The sequence below is a fragment of the Agelaius tricolor genome, unplaced genomic scaffold, assembly GCF_023055355.1.
Source record: "Agelaius tricolor isolate 1412-34295 unplaced genomic scaffold, bAgeTri1.0.p SCAF_29, whole genome shotgun sequence".
In the NCBI taxonomy this organism is placed as follows: Eukaryota; Metazoa; Chordata; class Aves; order Passeriformes; family Icteridae; genus Agelaius; species Agelaius tricolor.
The window spans coordinates 7,608,231-7,631,181 of record NW_027269289.1 but is presented as its reverse complement, the minus strand read 5'-3'; the positions used below and the strand labels follow the sequence as shown (position 1 = coordinate 7,631,181).

The 22,951-nt window shown below is 60.2% G+C and overlaps 3 protein-coding genes and 1 long non-coding RNA gene across 5 annotated transcripts; 1 reads left to right on the top strand and 3 right to left on the bottom strand.

The window, feature by feature from the left end:
- The first annotated feature begins 625 nt into the window (after positions 1 to 625).
- On the top strand, positions 626 to 2,025 carry LOC139600935 (uncharacterized). The gene is made up of 2 exons (XR_011682720.1): positions 626 to 1,472; positions 1,505 to 2,025. It is a non-coding gene; the product is annotated as an uncharacterized lncRNA (long non-coding RNA).
- On the bottom strand, positions 900 to 6,562 carry SCN2B (sodium voltage-gated channel beta subunit 2). Of its 2 annotated transcripts, XM_071449534.1 has the most exons (5): positions 6,323 to 6,562; positions 4,470 to 4,560; positions 3,390 to 3,556; positions 3,024 to 3,234; positions 900 to 2,925 (listed from the first exon to the last, which is right to left on the bottom strand). In XM_071449534.1, the coding sequence occupies exons 3-5, from the start codon at positions 3,537 to 3,539 to the stop codon at positions 2,726 to 2,728; spliced, it is 561 nt and encodes a 186-aa protein (XP_071305635.1). In that variant the 5' UTR covers positions 3,540 to 3,556; positions 4,470 to 4,560; positions 6,323 to 6,562; the 3' UTR covers positions 900 to 2,725. The 2 variants fall into 2 exon arrangements, with proteins under 2 accessions (XP_071305635.1, XP_071305634.1); XM_071449533.1 differs by lacking the exon at positions 4,470 to 4,560.
- Positions 6,563 to 8,146: 1,584 nt separating this feature from the next.
- Positions 8,147 to 13,763, bottom strand: LOC139600959 (myelin protein P0-like). Its single transcript, XM_071449574.1, has 8 exons — positions 13,617 to 13,763; positions 11,931 to 11,979; positions 10,522 to 10,679; positions 9,767 to 9,992; positions 9,375 to 9,486; positions 9,038 to 9,098; positions 8,797 to 8,892; positions 8,147 to 8,636 (listed from the first exon to the last, which is right to left on the bottom strand). The coding sequence occupies exons 2-8, from the start codon at positions 11,971 to 11,973 to the stop codon at positions 8,475 to 8,477; spliced, it is 858 nt and encodes a 285-aa protein (XP_071305675.1). The 5' UTR covers positions 11,974 to 11,979; positions 13,617 to 13,763; the 3' UTR covers positions 8,147 to 8,474.
- A 2,766-nt stretch (positions 13,764 to 16,529) lies between these two features.
- Positions 16,530 to 22,291, bottom strand: MPZL3 (myelin protein zero like 3). The gene is made up of 6 exons (XM_071449700.1): positions 22,213 to 22,291; positions 21,129 to 21,295; positions 20,490 to 20,700; positions 19,285 to 19,450; positions 18,496 to 18,559; positions 16,530 to 16,556 (listed from the first exon to the last, which is right to left on the bottom strand). Exons 1-6 carry the CDS (start codon positions 22,289 to 22,291, stop codon positions 16,530 to 16,532), a joined length of 714 nt encoding a protein of 237 aa, XP_071305801.1.
- Positions 22,292 to 22,951: the final 660 nt, after the last annotated feature.

Below are 22,951 nucleotides of genomic sequence, written 5' to 3'. Positions count from 1 at the left end.
CCAAAGTTGTTCCAGGGATCGATTTGCTGCACTCCCCAGAGCTGCAGGACTGTGCCAGCAGGACAGTGGAGGTGATTTGGGCGCCCTTCCTTGGCGAGGGAGAGGTGCCACGGGAAGCTGGAAGTTTCCCGCAGCGCTGACCCCACACTGAGGTGCCCAGGGCGCTGTGCCCAGCAGGGACAGGGACAGGGACACCGGGAGAGCTCATCCCACTGGCACTGCTGCTGGGCAAGGTGAGGGGCTGGGGAGGGTGCAAGGCAGGGCTGGAGGGTGGCAAGATGGGTGGCAGTGCCCTGGGGCAGCCCCTGCCTGTGTGAGGAGTTGGGATGCAGCAGCGCTTGGCAGCCCAAGTGAAGGGCAGCAGGGAGAGGCAGGGTGGAGGGCGCTGCCAGAGCTCCCCTCGTGTCCCCACGGTGGCTGAGCTGATGGATGTGCCCATTGACTGTGCCCCAGCTGTGTCGTGCTGCTCCAGAGCATCCCCACGGCGCTGCTGGAGCGGGAGAACGGCCGGGCCCGGGTGTCCATCACCCCAGTGTGCCCTGGGCTCTGCTGGAGCCTGCTGAGCCTTACCTGCCACGAGCAGCCACCAATGCCAGCTCTCTGAGGAGCACAGTGCAGAGGCTGGCAGGGCACAGGAGGCCCCACGGTGGGTGTGGAGCACCCCTGGGATCTCCCTGTGGGGAGGCTGGGGCAGCACTGGCCACGCTCCCACCCCCAGCGCTGCCCTGGCTCTGTGCCACCCCCCAGGACAGAGCTGTGCACACACAGGGTGCCCTGGGTTCCCTCAGCACCCAAACCACCTCGGCAGGACCAAGGAACGGGCTCATCCCCCCAGGCAGAGCAGGCCAGGGGCCCGTCCTGCCCCTCCAGGCTGCGGCACAAAAGCATCGAGGGCAAAGTCGGTGTTTTGTTGTTCTTTTGTTTGTTTGACTGTACAAAGAGCAATAAAAACATCCCACACTCGGCAGAGCGCTTGGCAAGAGGGGAAGGCGCACGCCCGGGGCACCTCCCGTGGGTACAGATCTGAATTTGTCAGCTCTGCCGGGCACGGCCGTGTACAGACAGATGCATTGGCGAGTTGCAATCCAAGGATAGTGCACGAGAAGAAATGAAAGGCAGATGCAAGACTGGTTGTGTGCAATGCTCAGAGGCCTCAGCGCCCCCGAGGTGCTGGCTCAGTCCCGCCAGGAGCCGGGGACAGCCCGGCCCCGGCAGGAGGAGGTGCGGGAGCGCTGCGGCACCGCGGGCACCGTGCGGGGCGGGACAGCCCGGCCCGCCCGGGGAACGGGGGCAGGCGCGGGACACGGCGCATTCCTGCTGCGGAGGGGCGGGAGCAGCGTGGAGCCCAGCGGGGTCGGGTGGGATGGACGGGGTGGGAAGCGATGGGGCAGAGCAGGGAGGGCAGAGCTGTCCCCCGTCCCTGGGGCCTGATGGCATTGCCGGGATGGAACCTTCACAGGGACGTGGCAAAGGTGTCCCTTCTCTGCACAGGGACGTGGCAAAGGTGTCCCTGCTCCCCTGGCAGCGCTGCTCGTGGCTGACAGGACCTCCATCCCTGCCCCAGGGCAGGGTCCCCCTGTGGCTCCAGGCACTGTCCCCCTCCTGGCAGCCACGGGAGGAGAAAAGCTCAGGCCTGGTGCCACAGGGGACATTGCCCTGGGTCATTCCCTGCCTGAAGCGCCGGGGCTGCAGCCAGCACAGCTCACCTGCCAGGTGAGGCAGGTGGCACATGGGGCTGGGCACGCTGGCAGTGCATTGCCATGGCAGTTACAGTGTGCAGTGCTCTGCAGGGAGGCTGGAGGAGGCAGTCTCAGCATCGTGGGGCTGCTCCAGGGTGACAGAGCTGTCCTAACTCTGGGCCTGCTGTTGTGCTCAGTCCTTCCCAGCAAGTGCCCAAAGGCTCCTCTCCCTTTCAGCAGCTCCTGGTCCCGAGCAGCCTCACCCCAGCACTCCCCACACCCCAGTCTGACACATCAGCAGGACATTTTCCACCACAACCACCCTCCCCAAGAAGGAAAGGAGCACGAAAAAGTCAGCCCAGCACCTTGGGCTGCGATGCTCAGACCCAAAACCAGCCTGAGAGGCAGAAGGGTCCATGCCTCACACACCAAGGGCTGCTAATGGTTCCAGAACACTGCACAGCTCCAGGACACGGGGTGGGCTCATGGCCTTGGCCTCTGAGCAGCCCGGGACAGTCCCTGAGGAGCACGAGCTTGCAAGGAGGAGACTGGCAGCTATGGGGATCCCTTGGGATGGGAACACCAGTGCCAGTGGCCCAGGTACAGCAGGAGCAGCTCGGGATGAGCCCTGACCCCAAGGGCAGACTGCTGGCTCACATTTTCTATGGGACAGAGAGCAGACAATGGGGCATGGGGCTGCCCAGACCCCTCTGTCCCTCCTGGCACCCCCTGCTCCAGTCCCCCCATGTGCAGGGGCTGCACAGATCCCCCCTCACCCACCCCAGCACCTCCTCACTACACTGGCACAACTCAGAGCAGGGGACAGGCTGGTCCCAGCTCAGCCTCAGGGGCCTCAGCCCCTCTCCCCAGCCCTGCCCAGCCCAGCCAGGCTCCAGGGACCTCCTCTCTGCGCCCTGCTCCAGGCTGGGGTGGGTGTTGGCATGGAAGGAGGGATGCTCTGGGGAGACAGAAATCCTTGCTCTGGGAAGCACATCAAGAGGGTCACACTGTACAGGGGGCAGGAGGGAGGGGCGGGCAGGGGGCCTTTACTTGGTGCCCTCGTCCGGGTTGCCTTCACCATCTGTCTTCCCTTCCTCCTCTGTCTTCTGGTCATCCGTGTTGAGCCTCTGCTGCTTTTTCCGGCGCACGCATTTCACCACCATCAGCACCAGGATCACCACGGCCAGGAAGCCGCCCACGGAGGCGCCCACGATCACAGCCACGGTCGAGTCGTGCTTGGGGGGCTCTGGGGACACAGGGACGGGCTCAGGGCACGCAGGGACAGGCAGGGCTCCGGGAGCAAACCCTGCCCCGTGGGCGCCCCCAGCACGGGGCACCACTGACCTTTGGTGAGCACCTTCAGGCTGATCTTGCCGTGGCCCCGGTGCCGGTCCGGGGGGTTCAGCACGTAGCAGTTGTAGGTGCCCTCGTCCTCCAGCTGCACGTTTTTCAGGGTGAAGGACACGTCGTACTTGGCGGGGTTGCCGGTGAACTCCACGCGGTTCCCGAAGCGATCCAGCTGCTTGTTCATGATCTTGGTGCGGAACTGCAGGAACTGGGCAGCCGTGGGGACAGCGGGTGAGGCAGCGCATGGCACCCCACGGGTGCTACATTGCCTGGCCAGGAACCCCCTCCCTGCCCTGTGAGAAACCCGCAGGAACACCCTCTGAGCCGCTCCCAGGCCCCCAGCACGTCCCCAGCGAGACTCACCAGCTCCTCCGAGCAGTTACTGCACTCCTGGTACGTCCAGTTGAGGGAAAACTGCTTGTTCTCCACTTTGTAGCAGGAGTTGAAGGTGCAGGAGAGCTTCACAGAGGAGCCATTCAGGGCATTGATGATGGCAGGGGCCATGACCTCCATGCCCAGCCTCGGGGGCGCTGCCAATGCAGATGGATTTGGGGGGTGTCACAGGCAGCCACCCTGGCAGCCGAGCTGCCACCCTGTCCCCATGCTGCCCTGCCCGCACAGAGCTCTCCCTGGGGCCTGGCATTGCCTTCCAGGCACATCCACACACTCTGCATCCAGCCAGGAGCAGAATTTCCCTGCCCAGCAGGAACAAGGGGAGCAGCCCTGGCACCGTCCCTGGGCTGGACAGGCAGAGCTTGGTCCCTGCTCTGCCAGGGCTGCTGAGCCTCCTGTGCCACGCCGGTGCTGCCTGCAGGCCAGCCCTGCTGCCGGCCATCCCCCGGGGCTGTGCTGCGGCTGCTGCTGCGGGATCGGTGGCGCTGGGCGAGGCTGCAGCGTCAGCACGCGGGGCCGGCGCCACAGCCACACGCAGACGATGGCTGAGCTCATCACATCGCACTGCCGGCAGGACACGGCTCCGGCAGCAGGGCTGGCATCCGCCAGGGCCGGCCCCGGGGCTCCCGGGGGAATGCCGATGCTTTCCCCTGCCAGCAGAGCCCACCGAGGATTCCCCAGCTGGGAATGAGCAGAGCGAGCTCCAGGTCTCTGCTGGGGGAGCAAGGCCAGTCCCTGAGCCCCGGCCTTGCTGAGACAGGGGCTGTACCTGGTGCAGGGCAGGACTCACCTGGGGAGGGGCAGGGATGGGCTCTGTGCCCTGCTCCCTCCTCCACTCCTTCCCTGCAGCTCCCCTGAGCAGCACCCAAGCACCTGGGCTGGGCAGGGGGCACAGGCTCCTGAGCAGCCCAGCTGGCTGCAAACACCAGGCCAGGCCCTGAGAAGCACAGGGGCACGGGGACAGGGAGCCCTGGGAGGGGACAGAGTGTCCTGGGGGGCTGTGACACCCTGCAGGGACGCTGCCACCAGGTGCTTCAGTGATCACCTCACCTCTCCCCTCGGGCTGCTGCTCTTTGCTCTCAGAGCTTCTTGCCGAGGCCAAGCTGGGCGCAGGTCAGGGCTGCTCCGGGCTGAGCTCCGCCTGCAAGCAGGGCAGGAAAGGGGCCAGGCTCTGCAGCCAGGGACAGGAGCCGTGCCCGGGCTGCAGGTACAGCTGGGCTGAGCAGCTCCCGCTGCCAGCTGGGAGCCAGCAGCACCCTGCAGCTCCTGGGGGCTGAGCAGTGCCCTCGGGCAGGGCCAAACCCTGGGACAGCTCCTGGCTGGGCTGGCAGCCATGGGGAACAGCCCCCATCCAGCCCCACAGGGCGCAGGGACACAGGGGTGGGCACAGCTGGTGCATGGGGATGGGTCACAGCACCCACGGCGGGAAGAAGTGTCCCAGGGTCACAGCCTTGCTGCCCTGTGGCAGCCACCACCTTTGATGCCTCTGAGAAAACCTTGCAGGGATGGGAGAGAGGAGGCAGGAGCTGGCCTGTCCCAGCAGGAGTGGTTGGAGGGGATCCCTGCACGGAACCATTGTCTGAGTGCCCCTCACAGGGTGCCCTGTGTGCCTGCAGGTGGGTGACCTGGCCTTGTCCCTTGTCCTCAGCGCTCCCCAGGGCCCTACAGAGGGATGAGGTGCCGCCAGCAGCAAACCTGTCACCACCCCAAGCAGGGACACCATGGCCTGGCAGGACCTAGGGGCACCCAAGTGGGTCCAAACTTTGCCCCTGCCGGGCACTCAGCCCTGGGGGACAACAGAGGTGGAGAAAGAAACCCCCAAAACCCGCGGGACCATCCAGGCCGTGTCCTGCAGCGCTGCGCTGGCTCCCAGTGCTCCCAATGCTGCACCGGGGCTGGGGGACAAACAGCAACCTCTGCAGCAGCCCTGGCCGGGCGTTGTGCCCTCCTTCCCAGGCTCTGTCCTCGGGGACAGGCAGCCCAGGCAGGAGCTCGGGGACAGCGATCAGAGGAGTGGAGCGTTCCCGTTGTTCCCGGCCGGCAGCGATCGATGCGGCCGCGGGGCTGCTGACACAGCGCTGCTGCTGCTGCTGCTGCTGCTGCGGCTGCGGGGCATGCACGGAGCCGGCCCCGGCACGGCCACCGGGCGGGGGACAGCCACAGACACCGCCACAGCACCCGCAGGACAGCACAAGGCAGCACAGCCCGCCTGGCAGCACCCACAGGACAGCAGAGCCCACCTGGCAGCACCCAAAGGGATAGCACAAACCAGCACAGCCCACCTGGCAGCACCCAAAGGACAGCACAAGGCACCACAGCCCACCTGGCAGCACCCACAGGACAGCAGAGCCCACCTGGCAGCACCCAAAGGACAGCAGAGCCCGCCTGGCAGCACCCAAAGGACAGCACAAGGCACCATAGCCCACCTGGCAGCACCCACAGGACAGCACAAGGCAGCAGAGCCCACCTGGCAGACCCCAAGGGATAGCACAGCCCACCTGGCAGCACCCACAGGGCACCACAGCCCAGCTGGCAGCACCCACAGGGCACCACAGCCCACATGGCAGCACCCACAGGGCACCACAGCCCAGCTGGCAGCACCCAAAGGACAGCACAAGGCAGCCCAGCACCTTCCCAGCCCTGTCCCCACTGCAGCCCATTCCCCTGCCCGGCATGCCGAGGGCTCTGTGCTCCCCAGGCGGGATGCAGGGCGATTTTAGGAGCAGATGCAGCGGCACCAGAGCCCCCACCCTGCCCAAAAGCAGGTCACCCCGGCTGGTGGCTCTCTGCACCTCCGTGCCCATCCCTGCGGCACGGTGCTGGCACACGGGCAGGGGCTCCTGGCCGGGGCACGGGTGTCTCCCCAGCTGGGCACATGCAAGGGGGCTCAAGCCGACACTTACCCAGCGAGAGGAGCAAGGTGAGGCCAGTGAGGAGCAGGGTGGGCTGCGGGAGCCAGCCTTCCGGGCTCATTTTGACGGACTTTAGTGTGTGGAGAGGACGTGGTGTTGGTGTGGGTGGTGGAGGTGGTGGAGGTGCTTTTTCGAACGCCCGGGTTATTTGCAGGTGACATAGAACATTAGAGCCGCTTTCTCCCCACAGCCCAATATGGCTGGAGCGGTGCTGGGGCGAAAAAAAGCAGTAAATGCTGTGGTTGGTGGATTGCAGCCGCCGGAGTGGGAGGGCGGAAAAATTTTCCCCCGAACTGCAGGCACAGACAGCTCCCGGCGCTGCCGGCTCCGTGCTCTGCGCACGGGCTGGGGCACACGGGGGGTTCCCGAGCCCCGGGTGAGGTGGGGACACTCAGGTGTGTCCCCTGCGCCCCGCTGGAGGCTGGCAGCCAGCCCTGCTCGCGCCATCCACGGCAGCAGCTCCCGTTCTGGAGAGCCCAGCGCGGCCCAGGAGGGTTGGAAATGCCCTCCTGGAGGCGGGCAGGGAGCAGAGGGGCTGCCCCAGGCTGGCAGCAGCAGAGGGGCCCGAGCAGCCCGGGCAGGATGCCCCAGGTGGGCTGCAGCAGGTAGAGGTGCTCCTGCTCACCTGCCCGCTCCTGGACAGCTCCATCACCGCCCAGGGCTGCCAAACTGCTGGAGGCTCCTTCCCCTTCTCCAGCAGGACCCTCTCCCAGGATAACAGGGACCCTCTCCCTCCTTTCCCAGCCCTGGCACAGGGAGGCTCTGCCCAGCAGCAACAGGGCTGGAGAAACTCTTTGGTCCCCTTTGCACCACCCAGGGAGCCTTTGGGCACCACACCTGGGTCCCACTGCAGGGATGGGGGCAGAAAGACAAAGATGGGCCCAGAGGGGCAGTGACAGCACGGGGACAGCATCCCTGGGGACAGAGGCGAGGGATGCCCCAGGGCCAGGCCACACCAGAGCCGGGAGGCAGGAGGGGTGCAGAGGGCTGGGATGGAGAGGGCAGGGATGGAGAGGGCAGGGATGCAGAGGGCAGGGATGCAGAGGGCAGGGGTGAAGAGGGCAGGGGTGCAGAGGGCAGGGGTGAAGAGGGCAGGGGTGCAGAGGGGCTCTGCTGCCTGACCACAGCCAGGACAGCCGGGAGAGCAGGCACGGCAGTGCCCCAGCAGCTCTGCTCAGCAAACACTGCACGCACAGCACTCTGCCACCCATCCTGGGCAGGCAAAGCCCTCTCTGCTCTGCTGCTACGGCTGCCACGACCCTACAAAGGCGCTGTGCCATCCCCCGAGCCCCCAGCCCCAGCTCCGGGGGCTGGCTGCTCCCAAATCCCGTCCCGCGGCCGCCTGCGGGAAAAGAGAGCCGGGTGTCAACGAGAACCAAGGAGCGCAGCGCGGCGCTGCAGTGAGCGGCAGCGGTGGGAGGTGGAGGGTCCCGGCTCCCTCCGCACCTGGAGGTGTCAAACATCTATAGATAGCGCCCGGCACCAGAGATAGCGCCCGGCACCAGAGACAGCGCGGGAGCAGCGCCAGCGCCCGCCCAGGCGCTGCCCCGGGGCCCGGGACGGGTGGTCGGGCTCCCCCTGCCCATCACCGGCTGCTGGCCATGGCCAGGGACACACGGGGGGGACCCCAGTGCCCCGGGCTCTGCCCCGCTCCCCTCAGTCCCCATCCTGCTGCCAGGGAACCCCTTTTGTGCCCCGTTTGGCTTTGCTCCTGCCTGGGTGCCCCGTGCCAGGCTGCACATGGGTTCAGGGGCTGCCGGGCCCTGGGCCAGGCAGGTTTTGGCACACTTGGACATCACATGCTCAGGCTGGAGGTAAAACGAAGACAGCATCAGGGAAGACTCCCTGAGTTTTATTATGTACAGAAAAACGCTGTGACAGCTCCTGCTGCATCTCCCCCTTGGGGATCCTCACCCTGGGCCAGGATCAGAGCTGGAGCATGAGGCTGTGCCCACTCTCTGGAGTCCAGGGGGCAGGAGCCACAGGGACAGGCGTCCCCTGGTGCCCTGCACACAGCTGGGGTGGCTGTGCCCCGGCAGTGCCCTGGCACGGGGCACACAGCGACGTGTCACCAGTTCTCAGTCCGCAGAGGGACAGAGGTGTCCCGGACACACCTGGAACGGGGCTGCCATCCACAGCACAGCTACTTCTGCAGCTCTGGGGGCTGGGGCAGAGCCTCCTCCGGCCTGCTGTGGGGCTCCTGGCTCTGTCCATGCCCCTGGGTCCCCTCTGCCATCCACTCGGACGGGAGGGCCCTCTTGGCCAGCTCCACGTAGACGCCGTTGTCCCGGCAGTGAGACGGGTGCTGCAGGGAGCAGGGACAAGGAGTGAGCGTCACCACGGGTACCAGGGGCTGTGTGGGGGCACGGGATCTGGCACAGGGAGTGAGGCCTGGGTGCCATGGCCCTGGTGAGGGGGGCAGTGAGTGCAGTGGGGGTCCCAGCATGCCTGCTGCAGCTCCTCACCATGGTTATGTACGTGTCCTCCGCTCTCTTCTTCTTCTTTGCTTCCTGCTCGGCCTTGGGCACCTCAGCTCCAGGGATGGAGGTGTAAATTGCTTCCTGCGAGGGGCAGATCAGGCTGTTTGGGACTGAGCAGCCCCCAAACACTCAGGGGCTGCCACAGGGCAAGGTGCAAGAGCCATGGCTGGAGCTGCCAGCAAACAGCCCCGGGTGCCCGGGCAGGGTGGGATCCCCTCACTCTCACCTCTGCTTTGCCTTTGTTGCTGCTCTGTCCCATCCTCTCCAGGGCCGTGACGGTTGCAAACCTCGAGGGAAGGCAGCAGCAGTGTCACCTCCGGCCAGGAGCATCACCCGCTCCTCCCTCTCCCGGGACACTGACACCCCTCTGCACACGCCCGGGCCAGGCTCTCCGTGCTGCTGGCACAGCCCAGGAGGTTTGGGAGCCGCGGGGACACACACGGTGACACTAGATGGCAGCAGGGGGCTGGCACCCCACACCTGGGCAGCTGAACCCTCACACCTGCGGGCACCAGGGAGGGCTGCAGGGAGCTCACCCCCCAAACCCAGAGCAGCGTTTTTACCTCTTCCTCACGCAGAGCCCGGCCAGGAACGCCACCACCACGGCCACGCAGCCACAGCCCACCACGGCCGGCCAGAACCCGGAGTCCTTCGGGGGCGCCGCATCCTCGGCACCTGCGGGGGGACACCGAGGAGGGGATGGATGGGACCGGGGAGAGACACCGAGGCGGGGATGGCACCGGGGGGACACCGAGGCGGGGATGGCACCGGGGGGACACTGAGGCGGAGATGGCACCGGGGAGAGACACCGAGGAGAGGATGGCACCGGGGGGACACCGAGGCGGGGGTGGCACCGGGGGGACACTGAGGCGGGGGTGGCACCGGGGGGACACCGAGGCGGGGGTGGCACAGCCGGGACCCCCCGAGCCGGGGCAGCCCCGGGAGCATCGCGCACCTCTGGGTACGGCGGGGCTGACGAGCAGCACCGTGCGGCTCCTGAAGACGCTGCTGGTCTCCAGCAGGCGCAGCTCGCACTCGTAGGTGCCGCTGTCGTTGAGACGCAGGTCCTGCAGCAGGATGGAGCCGTCCCAGCCGGAGATGTTCCCCCGCCACTGCGCCCGGTTCTTGAAGCGGCCCGCGGGGACGCCGTGGTTGCTGTAGTAGAAAAACACCATCTCCTCCTGCCAGGGCAGTGCAGGATGGCAGGGGCAGGATGTCAGGTGCCTGTTCCTCCTCAAGAGCTCTCGGTTCACACTTTCTCCCGTCCCGCGGCTGTTCTGGGCCACACTCAGGGAAAGCCCCAGGATGCAGCACCCGGAGCTGAGCTCCCCCTCTGCCGCTGGAACTGCCCTCACACGGGGACCCTCTCATGGAAACTCCCTCTCCTCATGGCCTGGAGGCAGGAGGATTGGCTTCCCCACAGCTTCTCCATGGCTGCTTCTCCATGGCTGCATCCCCACAGCCTCCCCATGGCTGCATCCCCACAGCCTTTCTAGGGCTGCATCCCCATGGCTGCATCCCCACGGCTGCATCCCTACAGCCTCCCCATGGCTGCATCCCCATGGCTGCTTCTCCATGGCTGTTTCCCCATGGCTGCATCCCCACAGCCTTTCTAGGGCTGCATCCCCACAGCCTCCCCATGGCTGCCTTGCCCTCCCTCCCCTGCCACCAGCCCCGTGTCCCTGTTGTCCCAGCCCTGTCCTGACCCACCTGTGTGCCAGCTCCTGCCCTGTGCAGCCAGTCCACTTTGTGCAGGGTCCATCCCTTGCTGTCGGGGTCCAGGAAGAGGCACTGCAGCAGCACGGAGTCCCCAGCCCTAGCTCGGAGCTGGGGCTCTGTGAACACCTCGGCAGCCCCCGTGCACCGCCCTGCCCGGGACAAGGACAGCAGCATGAGCCCGGGCAGGAGGGCCAGCTGCAGCCTGCCCGTCCCCATGGCTGTCTCCAGAGCAGGACAGCCTGGGGCTCACGGCCCTGAGCAGCCCAGAGGCCCAGCCCGTGCCCGAGCCCTGCTCAGGGGTGCGGGATGTGGGGCAGTGCATCCTCCCGCCGCCACACCAAGGGCTGCTGCCGGTGATGCAGCCGAAGGGGAGCTGGGAAGCTCAGCCCCTGCCCTCCTGAAGCTCAGCCCCTGCCCTCCTCGCCTCGGAGCCAAAGCCTGCAGCTCCTGCTGTGACTCACTGCCTGGGAGAGCCTGTGCTGCTCTCATCTCCGCCAGGCCAGGGGCGATTCCAGCGCTTCACACGAATTTCAGTTCCTCCCTCACTGCTCATTTGGCTTCCTTCCCCTTTGCTCACAGGCTCCAGACCTGGGCTTGTACTTGTCTGGCCACATAACCACAGTTTGGGGTTTCCAGAGCGGCTGGACAGTGGGAAAACAGCAAAGCAGGGGAACATCAAAGAGCACAGAGCTGACAGCCCGCACGAGGCAGCTGCGGCTGCGGACGGCGGCAGGAAGGGGATTAAAGGTCCCCTCTGAGCTAAAAGGTTCTGTGAAACGAGTGGGGCAGAAAATGTCACTGGAGCTCGTCAGCCCCACCTGCCCCAGCCTGCAGTGGCCCTGCAAGGGGAGGCTGAGGCTCTGCTGCTGTTTGCTGGGAGCTGATTCAGCTCGGGGGAGCTGCTCAGACAGGTACGCTCGTCCTCGTGGCTGAGCCACTGCGCCCAGCCTGGCCACAGCCACCGAGGGCTGGGCCCTGGCCAGGCACCAAGAGTTTGTCTGAACGCTGTAAATAATGAATGCAAAGTGCTGCAGCTTCCCAAACAAGTTCTGTTGGTCTTGACCAGCTGAGGAGCTGAAAATGACAAATATTTGCCAGCGGAGGGGACCAAGGGAGCTGCCTGCCTCGAGCAGAGCCAAAATCAATACCTTGGAAACCTCTCCCTGTATTTAGAGTTGGTGAAGCAGTTCTGCTTCTTTCAAAGCCTTGGAGCCTCAGTCCAGGGCAGATCCAGGGACAGAAGTGCAGTTTGCAGGGTGTTCACAGGGGAGACCAGCACACACAGGGCCAGAGAGGGGCTGGCACCCAAGAGAGGAGCAGCTCCACAGGAGGAGAGACACTGATGGGGCTGAGAGCAAAGGCAGAGGGGAAAGCAGAGGGGAATAAAACTTAGAGCTTACCCAGCCATGTCAGCAGCAGGGCCAGGCTCAGCAACACCTTCATCTCCCTCTGAAAAGAACAGCACAGGTGACACATGCTCCAGTGTCCCCTGGGGCAGGACACCAAGGGCTGGCAGCCAGCTCAAGGTCAGAGGAAGACTCTGCTGTGCAGCCTCTGGGGTTGGGAGGCTGGAAATCAGCACAGCACAGAGGGCAGAGACAGGGCTCTGGTCTGTGGCACCACCTGAGCCAGGAAAGGACGAGCGAGTGTGGGGAGACGGCTCTGTCCCCTTATCTTTTCACCTAAGCCAGTCACGATTCTTTCCGGTGGTTTGGGGGTCAAGCTCTGACATCTCTGAGCTGAGATGTTCACAGCTGTTTACTCTGCTCATCAGAGAAGCTGGGTCCTGAAACAGGAGCTCCTGCTCCAGATCCAACCCTTGCCCCCGGGTGCTGCCCGCCGTGAGCGGCTCTGCTGGAGCAGGGCCACATCTGATCTCTGCTCCAGCTCCACCTGCTCCACATCCCTCACAACAAAGCTGACTTCTCCCCTCTGTAGGTTTGTCCTGCAGCCCAGGGAAGGACTGGCAGCCACCCCAGAAGGCGCCAGGCAGTGTCCCCAGGGAGGCAGGGGTCAGCTCCCTGCTGCCCTGTCCCTGCTCCACAGCTCCCAGCTGGGGCCCTTCATCTGAGGGTGAGTGGTTCCTGAGAGCAGCTCTCCTGTCCCAAGAGCCCTCACGTGAAGCTGCAGCACTTTGGGGCTGCCATTACCAGCAGGTATTTGCCAATACTGCAGAAATGAAATAGAAAGACAAGAGCTGAATCATCTCCGGCATTTTGGTGGTTTCTGTCGTTTTGCTCCACTGTGCAAGGGAGAGGCTCTCCAGGCCAGCCTCAGACAGGAATTCCAGACCCAGAATCAGCTGCTGGGGACTCTTGGATCAGTTCTAGGCTGAGAAAATCACTACAGCTTTGTTCTTTCATCACCCCGCCCTTTCCACAAGCAAAAAATCCTGAGAAGTGGCAGCAAACCTTCTGGAAGACTCTGCCATCTGCCTCTCCAAACACAGGACCCCTCTGGGGCCGGGTTTTTTGCGTGCTTTGCTGTGCTCTGTGCAGCTCTGCCCTGACACACTTGGCTGCACAGTGGACCTACAAACACAGCTCCTGCTCAGCCCAGGCCCTCAGCACAGCTCAGGGCAGCAGGCACGGCCCCAGTGCCAAACCTGCAGAGCTGCACCCCCTGCAGCAGCCAGAACAGCACAAACCCAGTCCTGTTTGCCTGCAGAAAACTGAGATTTCTGTACCCAGAACCTCCCAAAGCTCCTGGGGCTCTGGGCTGTGTTTGCCAGCAGGTCCTTGCTGGGTTTCTTGCCCTGGTTTCGAGGAGGGTTTCTGGTCCTGGCTGGGAACACATTTTTGCAGGGTGTCCCCCTGTGACACACAGCAGTGAGAGGGTGCTGGGAGGCACCAGCTGGAGCCAGCACCCACTCACCAGGCTGCTCTGAGGGTGCCAGTGCTGACACCTCCAAATCCCCTCTCCCAAACAGAGAGGGGAGAAGGGGCACAGGCAGCACATGGCCCTCACATCCCCTGCCTTTGCACATGGCACTTGTGCTCCCCTGGTTCTCTTCTCAGGAAAAAAAAAAAAAAAAACAAAACAAATAAAACCATCCAGAAATAAATATCACAGCAAAAATTACTCACCTAGAGTGGCCTGGAAAGGTCAGCTTGTCTTGCACGTTCTGCAGCAGCTGATTCAGTGTCTGAATCCGGAGTATCTGAATCAGTTGCTAAATCATCTTGAAGCTGCATATGCAAGAGGTCTCTTGGTAGGTTCGGTTTGATGGTCACTTTTACACAACAGAAAGCAGAACATGAAATCAGGATGTGCAACAGAGAGGGGAAACCAAGTGCAGATGCATCTGCCCGAGAGGGGTGATGGGGCAGCTCCAGGAGGCACTGACAGCAGAGCTGGGGCTCAGGCCAAGGTGAGGGACCGGCCTGACCAGTCCCAATGACCAGTCCAGGACACAGAGGCTCCTGGCACACCCCCTCTGCTCCCTCCTGCGTTGTTTTGGGGCCCAGAGCTGCTCAGAGCAGCTGTCACTGCTGCACCCTGATCCTGTCCCAGTGAAGCAGCAGCAGCACTGCTGATGGGGGTGTGCCTTCCTCCTGGGCCCTGAACCTGCCTGGCACAGCACGGGCAGCTGCCTCCTCCTGAAACACTCACCAGGCACTCATTGGCCTCTGCTGCAACCCCCCTGGCCACTTTGAAAGACCATTCTCACCCTTCCTCTTTCCTTGAAACACCAGAGCAGCTCCTGTTCCCCATTGCAGCATCTGCTCTCCCCATTCCCCATCCCAGTATCCCCTATCCCCATCCCAGTATCCCCATTCCCCATCCCAGTATCCCCATTCCCCATCCCAGTATCCCCTCTCCCCATCCCAGTATCCCCTATCCCCATCCCAGTATCCCCTCTCCCCATTCCAGTATCCCCTCTCCCCATCCCAGTATCCCCTCTCCCCATTCCAGTATCCCCATTCCCCATCCCAGTATCCCCTATCCCCATCCCAGTATCCCCTCTCCCCATCCCAGTATCCCCATTCCCCATCCCAGTATCCTATTGTTCCCCATCCCAGCATCAGTGCCTTCCATGGCACGCTGTGGCAATAAAGCAGTCAAGACTCAGTGTTTAAAGCAGAAAAGCCCCTTCTTTACTCACAAAACTCATTTTTCACAGACTTTGTGTTCCATTCCGATTGGCAGCAGTTTCCTTGCTGCACTCATTGGTTAGTGAATGGCATTTTACCTTTCCATCAAATCTCTCTATTCTTGGATTGTTTACATATTTTGTTCACTGATTCTCACAGGATGAATTTCTTGTTATTACAAGTGCAGCCTGTTTTCCCTGCTAGAATAGGTTGTTTGGTTAACTTGTGAGAACTTACAAGCTAGCTGCACTGAGGAGTATCAGGCCAGCTGGTAATTTAGCCTGATTTTAGAGAATATAGCTGGTAATTCAGGCCTGATTTTAGGTAATTCAGCCTGATTTTCTAAGGCCTTTCTTTTATCTCTACTTGTCTGCACCAGCACACCAAGAAACTCCCATATGGGTGGCAGAGGAGGAGGAAGCTCAGCACCATCCCCAGCTCCAAGGTGGCAGCTCAGCTTTGCAGCAGGAACATCTGCCCAGGCTCCAGCACACTCGTGGCCAAGGAGGCCCAGCTGAAATGCAGCATTTTGCAGCAAAAAAGAACCTTTGGTTCCCCAGGGGAAGTCGAGAGTGCTGAGAGGGGAACAGCAAAGCCACTTCCCCCGGGCTCTGTGATCCCACCAGCCTTTCCCAGGAAAGTTTTGGCTGACAGAGATGCTGGGTCACCAGGGAGCACAAACACTTGAAATGTTGCTTTATAGCAGAGAGGGAGGAAATGGATTTATCTGGAGGCACAGATCTACAGCTGACCTACATCTCGCCACACCTGAAAGCTGCAGCCAGCAGAGATGCTGAAGGGGGGTACTTGTCCTCTTTAGGGTTAAATCTGCTCCCTAAAACCCTTCACCCACCATCAAACGACAATTTTTACACCTCAGGATGGCAGTTTTATGGGTTCAGCTGTATTTAGCCAAATAAACAGACCCACAGCCCAGAATGGAATAATGGAATTTATTGGTAATTGCACAGCAAAATCAGCAGTAAACCTGGAGCACATCTGTAAAAGGAGAATATTAGACTGATACAGAAAGAAAGCAGCTTTTTAGGGATTGAGTGAATGAATTCCACTGCTGTCTGCTATTCATTGTGCACAAGGCTGGTGAAAGAGGAAATGCCCTTCACCAAGGGGAAGTAATTGCTTCACAATTAACCATTTCCCTAAACCAGGTCCTAGAAGAAGTGAGGAAGAAAACAACTACTGCAAACAGAACATTCCTTTGGGCAGTGCTTGAGTCCATGGCTGAGGTAGATGGGGTTGTGTGTCCCCAGAAACAGAGTCCCCATTTGCATTTCTGATTTCAAAAAAGAAGAAGAAAAAAAAAATGGTTTTCTATGAATTGTGCTTCGCTTCTACAGGTAGAAGGAGCAGTACCCAGTGGTGCAGCTGAATAAAAAAATACTTCAAAAGCAGTAGGTTCTCTTCAGTCCAGCACAGAGGATGCCAGGTATCACTTCATCAAACTGCTGTGAGTCAGTATGTTCCAAAAAACCTGAGAACAAACCTTGGCAGTGCCCAGAGAGCTGGGGCAGCCTTTACTTCAAAAAGTTGGATTTCCAGGGCTCAGGAAAAGAGGGATGTCACCAAAACAATCAAAAAATCAAACCAATGAACCAAAGCAGCTTGCAGGAAAACCAAGGCACATTGGCACTGTGGGCACTGAGGCTTCTCTGGGCCCCACAGATCCGAGGGCAAGAGATTTCCTTTTCCCCAATAAATTAGAAAGATTTTTAGGAAATCATTATTTTGTGTTTAAATGGAAGAGAATTATCCCATCAGCATTATTATTGCAATCCACTGAGAGCAGAGCACGTCCTTCAGTCTGCACTGGTTACCCAGCAGCCTCTGGAAGGGTCTAACCATGATTTTCAGTGCTGTAATTTTGGTCTTTTTCCACAGCTTTGGTCAGTAGGGATCTTCCTCATCCGTGTCCTAAACGGGGAACAAGGAGACAAACTGAAATTATGTGTGAAGAAAAGAACCAAGCCATGAGTTCAGCCAAAGGCTGAGCCTGGCTGGGCTTCTGAAATGCTTCCCAAAAATCCTGCTGTGCTTGAGCAGGCCAGAGGACTTGGAAAACCACTGCTATAAACATAAACATAAACATGTTAAAATAAAAATAAGAATAAGTAAAATAAGTAAAAATAAAAATAAAGATTCAAATATAAATATAAAATATAAATATGGATATAAGCAGAAGCACTAAATCTGTTTGACTTCTCCCAGACACAACCATCATGCTATAACCTACATGAAATGTCTTTTAAGAGAAGCAGCAGCTAAAGATGAACCAGCAAGTGCAGCACAGCCCTGCAGAGACAGCCCTGAGCAGCCCCAATTATTGGTTTTCAACCACATTTAGAAGCCCCACAGGCTCCTAAACCACAGCAGGACTTGATGCTGTCCCACAGGCAGCTCTGCAGCTCTGAGCTGGGAGCTCACCCAAGACCTCAGCTCTGCAAGGCCAATCTCACTGACACCCAGACATTGCACTCTAAAGAGATTTTCCATTGGCTTTGCAATTTTAATTGTCTGCTCCCATATGAAGCATGAAAAAGCACATTAGGGAAACCTCAAACACGCAGAATTGTTAAAGTGAGAGGGCAGCATTCTCAGAGACCCGATGGGATAAATATTTCAGAGATAAATGTTTGAGTATCAGACAGCAAAGGGTCAAACCTGGCAAAGCACTGCCGTGAAAGCAGCAGGATTTTATCATTCCAATTCCACTCCTCCCGAGGGATGAGAGGACAGTTTTCAACGTTTAACATCTCCCACGTCCCGACAGCATTTCCTCACCAAGCTGGGGCTCCATCCCTCCCCATCTCCTCCTGGCACCTCCCTGATTACAGAACATCACCTGGAACAGCCCTCCCACCTCCCAGGGCAGCCCAGCCTCTGGCCCAAGGCGTTTCCTGCCTCTCCAAACCCTCGCTCCCAACCCAGCAACTCAGTGCCTGCCGTGTCTAATGCAGAACTGTAAATATTTTATGGACAACTTACATAATTGCCTGTTTTTCATCCTGTATCTAATAGAAACCATCAGCACACGCCTGTCTGCAGGCTTGGGCATTTAGGACAGTTTGAAATCACTGGCATTAGGAGAGTGGATCAAACAACACATATTTAAACCCTCCTTAACTCACGTCCCGAGCGTGTGCGTGAGAGGCGAAGGTGGCCCAGAGGGAAATGTGCTCTGCAGGACACAGAGGGAATGAAAGCCCTCTCGAATTGGGCATTACTCTGGAATGCGGCTCCCATTCCAGAGAGCAGGACTCACACAGAACGAGGGCAGCAGGTGGCAAAACCACTCGGGGGCTGGAGCGCAGGCACCTGATTAACAGGAGCTGGAGCTGGGCTGGCCAGGGCAGCAGCAGCAGGATTAGAAGGCAGCCGGCACTGCAGAGAGCGCCACAAACAAAAAGCAGAAAAACAAACAAACAAACAAACAAACCGCGAGGGTTTAGCAGCGCTCTGCTGCAGTGAAAGGGAGGCCAAAGGAGGAAGATCTCCAGCAGCCCTGCAGAGACACAGAGAGGGCTGAGGGGTCACTGCCTGCCTCCCCCTGCCCAGCCCTGCCAGCCCCAAACTGCTCCTGCAGAGCCCCCAGAGAACCCCACGGCAGCTGCCGCTTCAACCCCGATTTGTCATCTCCAAGTGACAGCTTTGCTTCCATCGGGCCCGGAAAGATCAGTTTGATGGATGTCAGGACAGCCTCCCCAGCAGCACAGAGAGCAGCTCTCACTGAGAGGAGCCTCTGGGACAGCCCTGGACACCCAGAGGGGTTGGGACACTCTACCTGCTGCTCCCAGCACCTCCCTGGAGCACCCAGGTGGGCAAAACCGCTGTGGAAACAGCGACTTTCACTTACCAGGCAGTTCAGGCACCACTCCTTGAGCTTCCCCCCGCAGCCAGCCCTGTCTGGGTGCTCAGGCCTGCAGGAAAAGCACAGCATCAGGCTGGACTTTCCCCCCAGACACCCCAGTGCCACCCCTGGACTGTGAATTCTGGTGGTACCACACAGAACTGAAGGTTTTTCATGGTGAGGAAAAGCCTTTAAGTCAGCACAGCAAAGCCAAAAGGACTGAAAGCTGCCAGATGCCTCATTCTGAAGGTGAGATGAAAGCAAAAAATGAAAACAAAAGTTGCTTTTTGACTGGCAAATCCTACACCACCAATCAAATCATTAAAAGACTGCAGTAAAAAAAAAAAAATCATTTTGCAAGGAATTGAGCAGAAGGGAGTTCAGTCTCCAAGGCCCTTTCAGCACCTGGCAGCCCTGCTCAGGCCACCACAGGTGCCATTATTGGGTTTGTTTTGCTGTTATGGGGATTCTCCCCAAAATGCAGCACACAAAGCTCACACATGCAAAACATCCTGCTGACTCAGGCTCAAATAAACCTCATTACAGAAGTGAAATATGCCTGAGCCCAGCGTGCCTCAGCTCCATGGCACTCCTCACACGAATGGCAGCACGCAGGGGATGTGCAGCTCTTGGTCTGTGCTCCAGCTCGGGGATTTCCAGGGCTTTCTGCCTGCTGGGTGAGCAGCAGATCCCAGTGCCTGAGCTGCACTGAAGGACAGTGGGGAAATCGTCCCTCGTGCCTGAGCCAACACCCCAAAGTGGAAATACAGGCTCCAGCCTGCAGCCAGGACTTACTCATCAGACACTTCAATGGAGGATTTCTTGTAGCCACATTTTCCTTTCTCCTTCAGCACCCGGAATTTCCTCCCCATCCTCACCAGCAGCAGAACGACCACGAGGGCAGAAGGGAGAAACACCAGGATGGAGAGCAGAGCTGCTGAGCTCAGCTGGAAGGCCAGGCCTGGAACACAGCGAGGCACGGCCTGGCTGAGCCCTGGCACAAACACCAGCCAGGGCACAGCCTGGTGGCCCTTCCATGTGGGACACGGGGCTGGCAGGCTGGGAACAGCCTGTGCCCATGTCTGCAGGGCTCCTGGCCCCATGTCTGTGGGGCTCCTGACCCCAAACCTGTGGTCCCCACACCCGTGGGGCTCCTGACCCCAAACCTGCAATCCTCATGTCTGCAGGGCTCCTGTCCCCATGTCTGTGGGGCTCCTGTCCCCAAACCTGAGGTCCCCAAACCTGTGGGGCTCCTGTCCCCACACCTGCAGTCCCCAAACGTGCAGTCCCCAAATCTGTGGGGCTCCTGTCCCCAGACCTGTGATGCCCAAACCCGTAGGGGTCCTGACCCCAAACCTGAGATCCCCAAACCTGTGGGGCTCCTGTCCCCAAATCTGTGGTCCCCAAACCTGTGGAGCTCCTATCCCCAAACCCGTGGGGCTCCTGACCCCAAACCTGAGGTCCCCAAACCTCTGGGGCTCCTGTTCCTAAACCTGTGGGGCTCCTGTCCCCAAACCTGAGGTTCCCAAACCCGTGGGGCTCCTGTCCCCAGGCCCAGCCCAGGCTCAGGTCTCAGGAGCTGCAGAGGAAGGCACGGCACAGTTCAATCAGCACACTGAGCTGGGAATTTGGGGCAGGGCTGGCACGCAGGGCAGATGAGGAAATTGGTGCTGACAATCAGCGCTTGTGATGTGGGGATTATTTTTAGGCCAGCGTTTCCTCAATGTTTAACTTGTTCTGCCGCAATTTGCGGAGGCTGAGACTTCTGAACAAAGGGACACTTTTGATTTCTGCTGTCACCACAGCTCCCCCCGTCCCTTCCTGCCCCAGATCAATTCAGCAGCTCTCAAAGCACTGAGCTCAGAGAGCGGGGCTGGGGCAGCCCCTGCTGAAACTCCAGCGTGGAAGTGCAGGGAGCGTTTCCCATGTGATGCTTGGAATTCCAGGGTCCCACAAAGAAACTTTTGTCACAGGGCCAAAGCGAGAGCAGGGAGCCTTACCCCGCTCTGTCACCAGCAGCACAGTCTGGGGAATGTTGTGATAAACATCTGGAGGGTTCTTCACGCTGCAGATGAATGTCCCGTTGTCACTGAGCTCCGGGCTTTGGATGGCGATGGAGGCATCACCGTTGGCAACGTTCCCAACCCAGATTATCCTGTCCTTGAACCTGCCCCCTGTTGCGGGGTGTGGGACGGACCGATAGTGAAAAATCTGCAGGGAGGGAAAGGCGGTGATTGTGGCAACAAAACGCTCGTCCAAGGAAGAAGAGTGAACTGCTTCTGCATTGCAAAAATAGAGGAAATTTGCGTTGGAAAAGTAAAGGAGTAATGTCACATTAAGAAGTCAGGAGGAATATTTCCTACATGAAGAGAAATAAGGCCACCAACTGAATCTTTACAGTCATCCTGTGCAGTGCACAGTGCAGCACTTGTGACAACCCCCTAAATTTATCTACTTTATCATTATGATGCCGTTTTGTATTTACCTGGAACGTTTTTTTCTTTTTTTTCCCCCCCCAGAGAAGACCAAAGGAATTTTACAGGGGAAAGAAGGCAACAACGAGAGTCCCAAACCGCAAAGTGAGGCAGCAGCCCAGCAAAGCAAAGAGAAAATTCTGATTTTGGCCCTGTTCCACCTACTGTCTCCATCTGGCCCCCAGTGAGGGGCCGGTAGGTCCAGTCCACCAGCAGGCTCTCGGTGATGGGGGAGCTGGATCTGAAGGAGCATTTCAGCAGCGCTTGCTCGCCCACAAAAGCTCGGACTTTAGGACTGACTTTAATTTCCAGGGAAAGAGCATTGCAGATGCCTGATGGAGCGGGCACAAAAGGCAGGGGTTCATTTCGTGCTATGTGTGAGGTGCTCAATTGTCCCAAAAATACCAACACTGCGGGTCAGCCAGAATTCAGGGACTAAAGCACAGTAGTGACTCCCTCCCCAGCACTGAAATTTGCAGCAAAGCAGAAATCTTCCCTGCCCTACTCTCAGTGAGACTGGAACCGGCCCCAGATGAGGCACCGGGGCAGCAGCACCAGGGGTGCTCGGATTTGGAGACAAGGAGCTGAGCAATGGAATCGGCTGGGTCTCTGATGAGTTACCAGGTCCCGGCCTTTGGGACGTGGAGCAGCTCTGCCCTGCGGTTCCGGCCGCAGCGCCTCAATTTCACACGCACCGGGTCAAAAGTCTCCCCACAGCTCCACGTACTTTCAGTTCTCGTTCCCAGGGTGCGCGGCCGCCTCTGCCCCGTTCGACCCCGGCCGTTCCCGAGTCTCCCTCTGCCCCGGGACATCCGCCGCTCCGGGCAGACCCTTCCCGAGCCTCCCACCGCCCCGGGACGGCTCTTCCCGAGCTTCCCGGCTCCCCCAGAGTACCGGGACCGCCCCGGGACGGCTCTTCCCGAGTTTCTCTGCTCCCCCAGAGTACCGGGACCGCCCCGGGACGGCTCTTCCCGAGCTTCCCGGCTCCTCCAGAGTACCGGGACCGCCCCGGGACGGCTCTTCCCGAGTTTCTCTGCTCCCCCAGAGTACCGGGACCGCCCCGGGACGGCTCTTCCCGAGTTTCTCGGCTCCTCCAGAGTACCGGGACCGCCCTTCCCGAGCCTCCCCCTGCCCCCGGAGCCGCATCCCGAGCGCTCCCGGCCCGGTTCCAGCGCGGGACCTCCCGGGCACCGCCGCTCCCGTCCCGTCCATCCCATCCCGCCCCGTTCCAGCCCGGAGCCCCCGATACCGAGCAGCAGCAGAGCCCCCCGCGGGAGGAGGAGGAGGAGGAGGCGGCCGCCGGGCCCCGCCGCCCCTGGGCGCCGCATCCCGGCCGGGCTCAGCCCCGGAACATGGCGCTCACCTGGCGCAGGTGAGGGCGGGGCAGCCCCGAAATGGCCGCGGCGCCTGGGTAGCTCTGGGTACACCTGGGTGGAACACCTGGATACACCTGGGAACACCTGGGTGGAACACCTGGGTGGGAACACCTGGGAGGGAACATCTGGGCACACCTGGGAGGGAACATCTGGGCACACCTGGAAACATCTGGGTGCACCTGGGTACATCTGGATACCCTTGGGTACACCTGGGTGGGAACACCTGCGTATACCTGGTAACACCATAGCACACCTGGGTACACCTGGGTACACCTGGGAACACCATAGCACACCTGGATACACCTGGGTACACCTGGGAATACCTGGGAACACCATAGCACACCTGGGTACACCTGGGTATACCTGGGAACACCATAGCCCACCTGGATACACCTGGGTACACCTGGGCACACCTGGGTGGCCCTGCTGGGAAAGGTCTGGCGCAGTCACCGTGTTTGTCCCCAGATCCCCGGGTGGCTCCTGTCACTGTCACCGCCAGCCCGCTCACTGAGCTTTGGTTTTTCTGGGTGCCAGACAATGAGGAATGTGTCAGGATTACATTATTAAGTCAGGATGTTCCTCACTGCGAGATCTTTGTAGATTTTCCAGCAC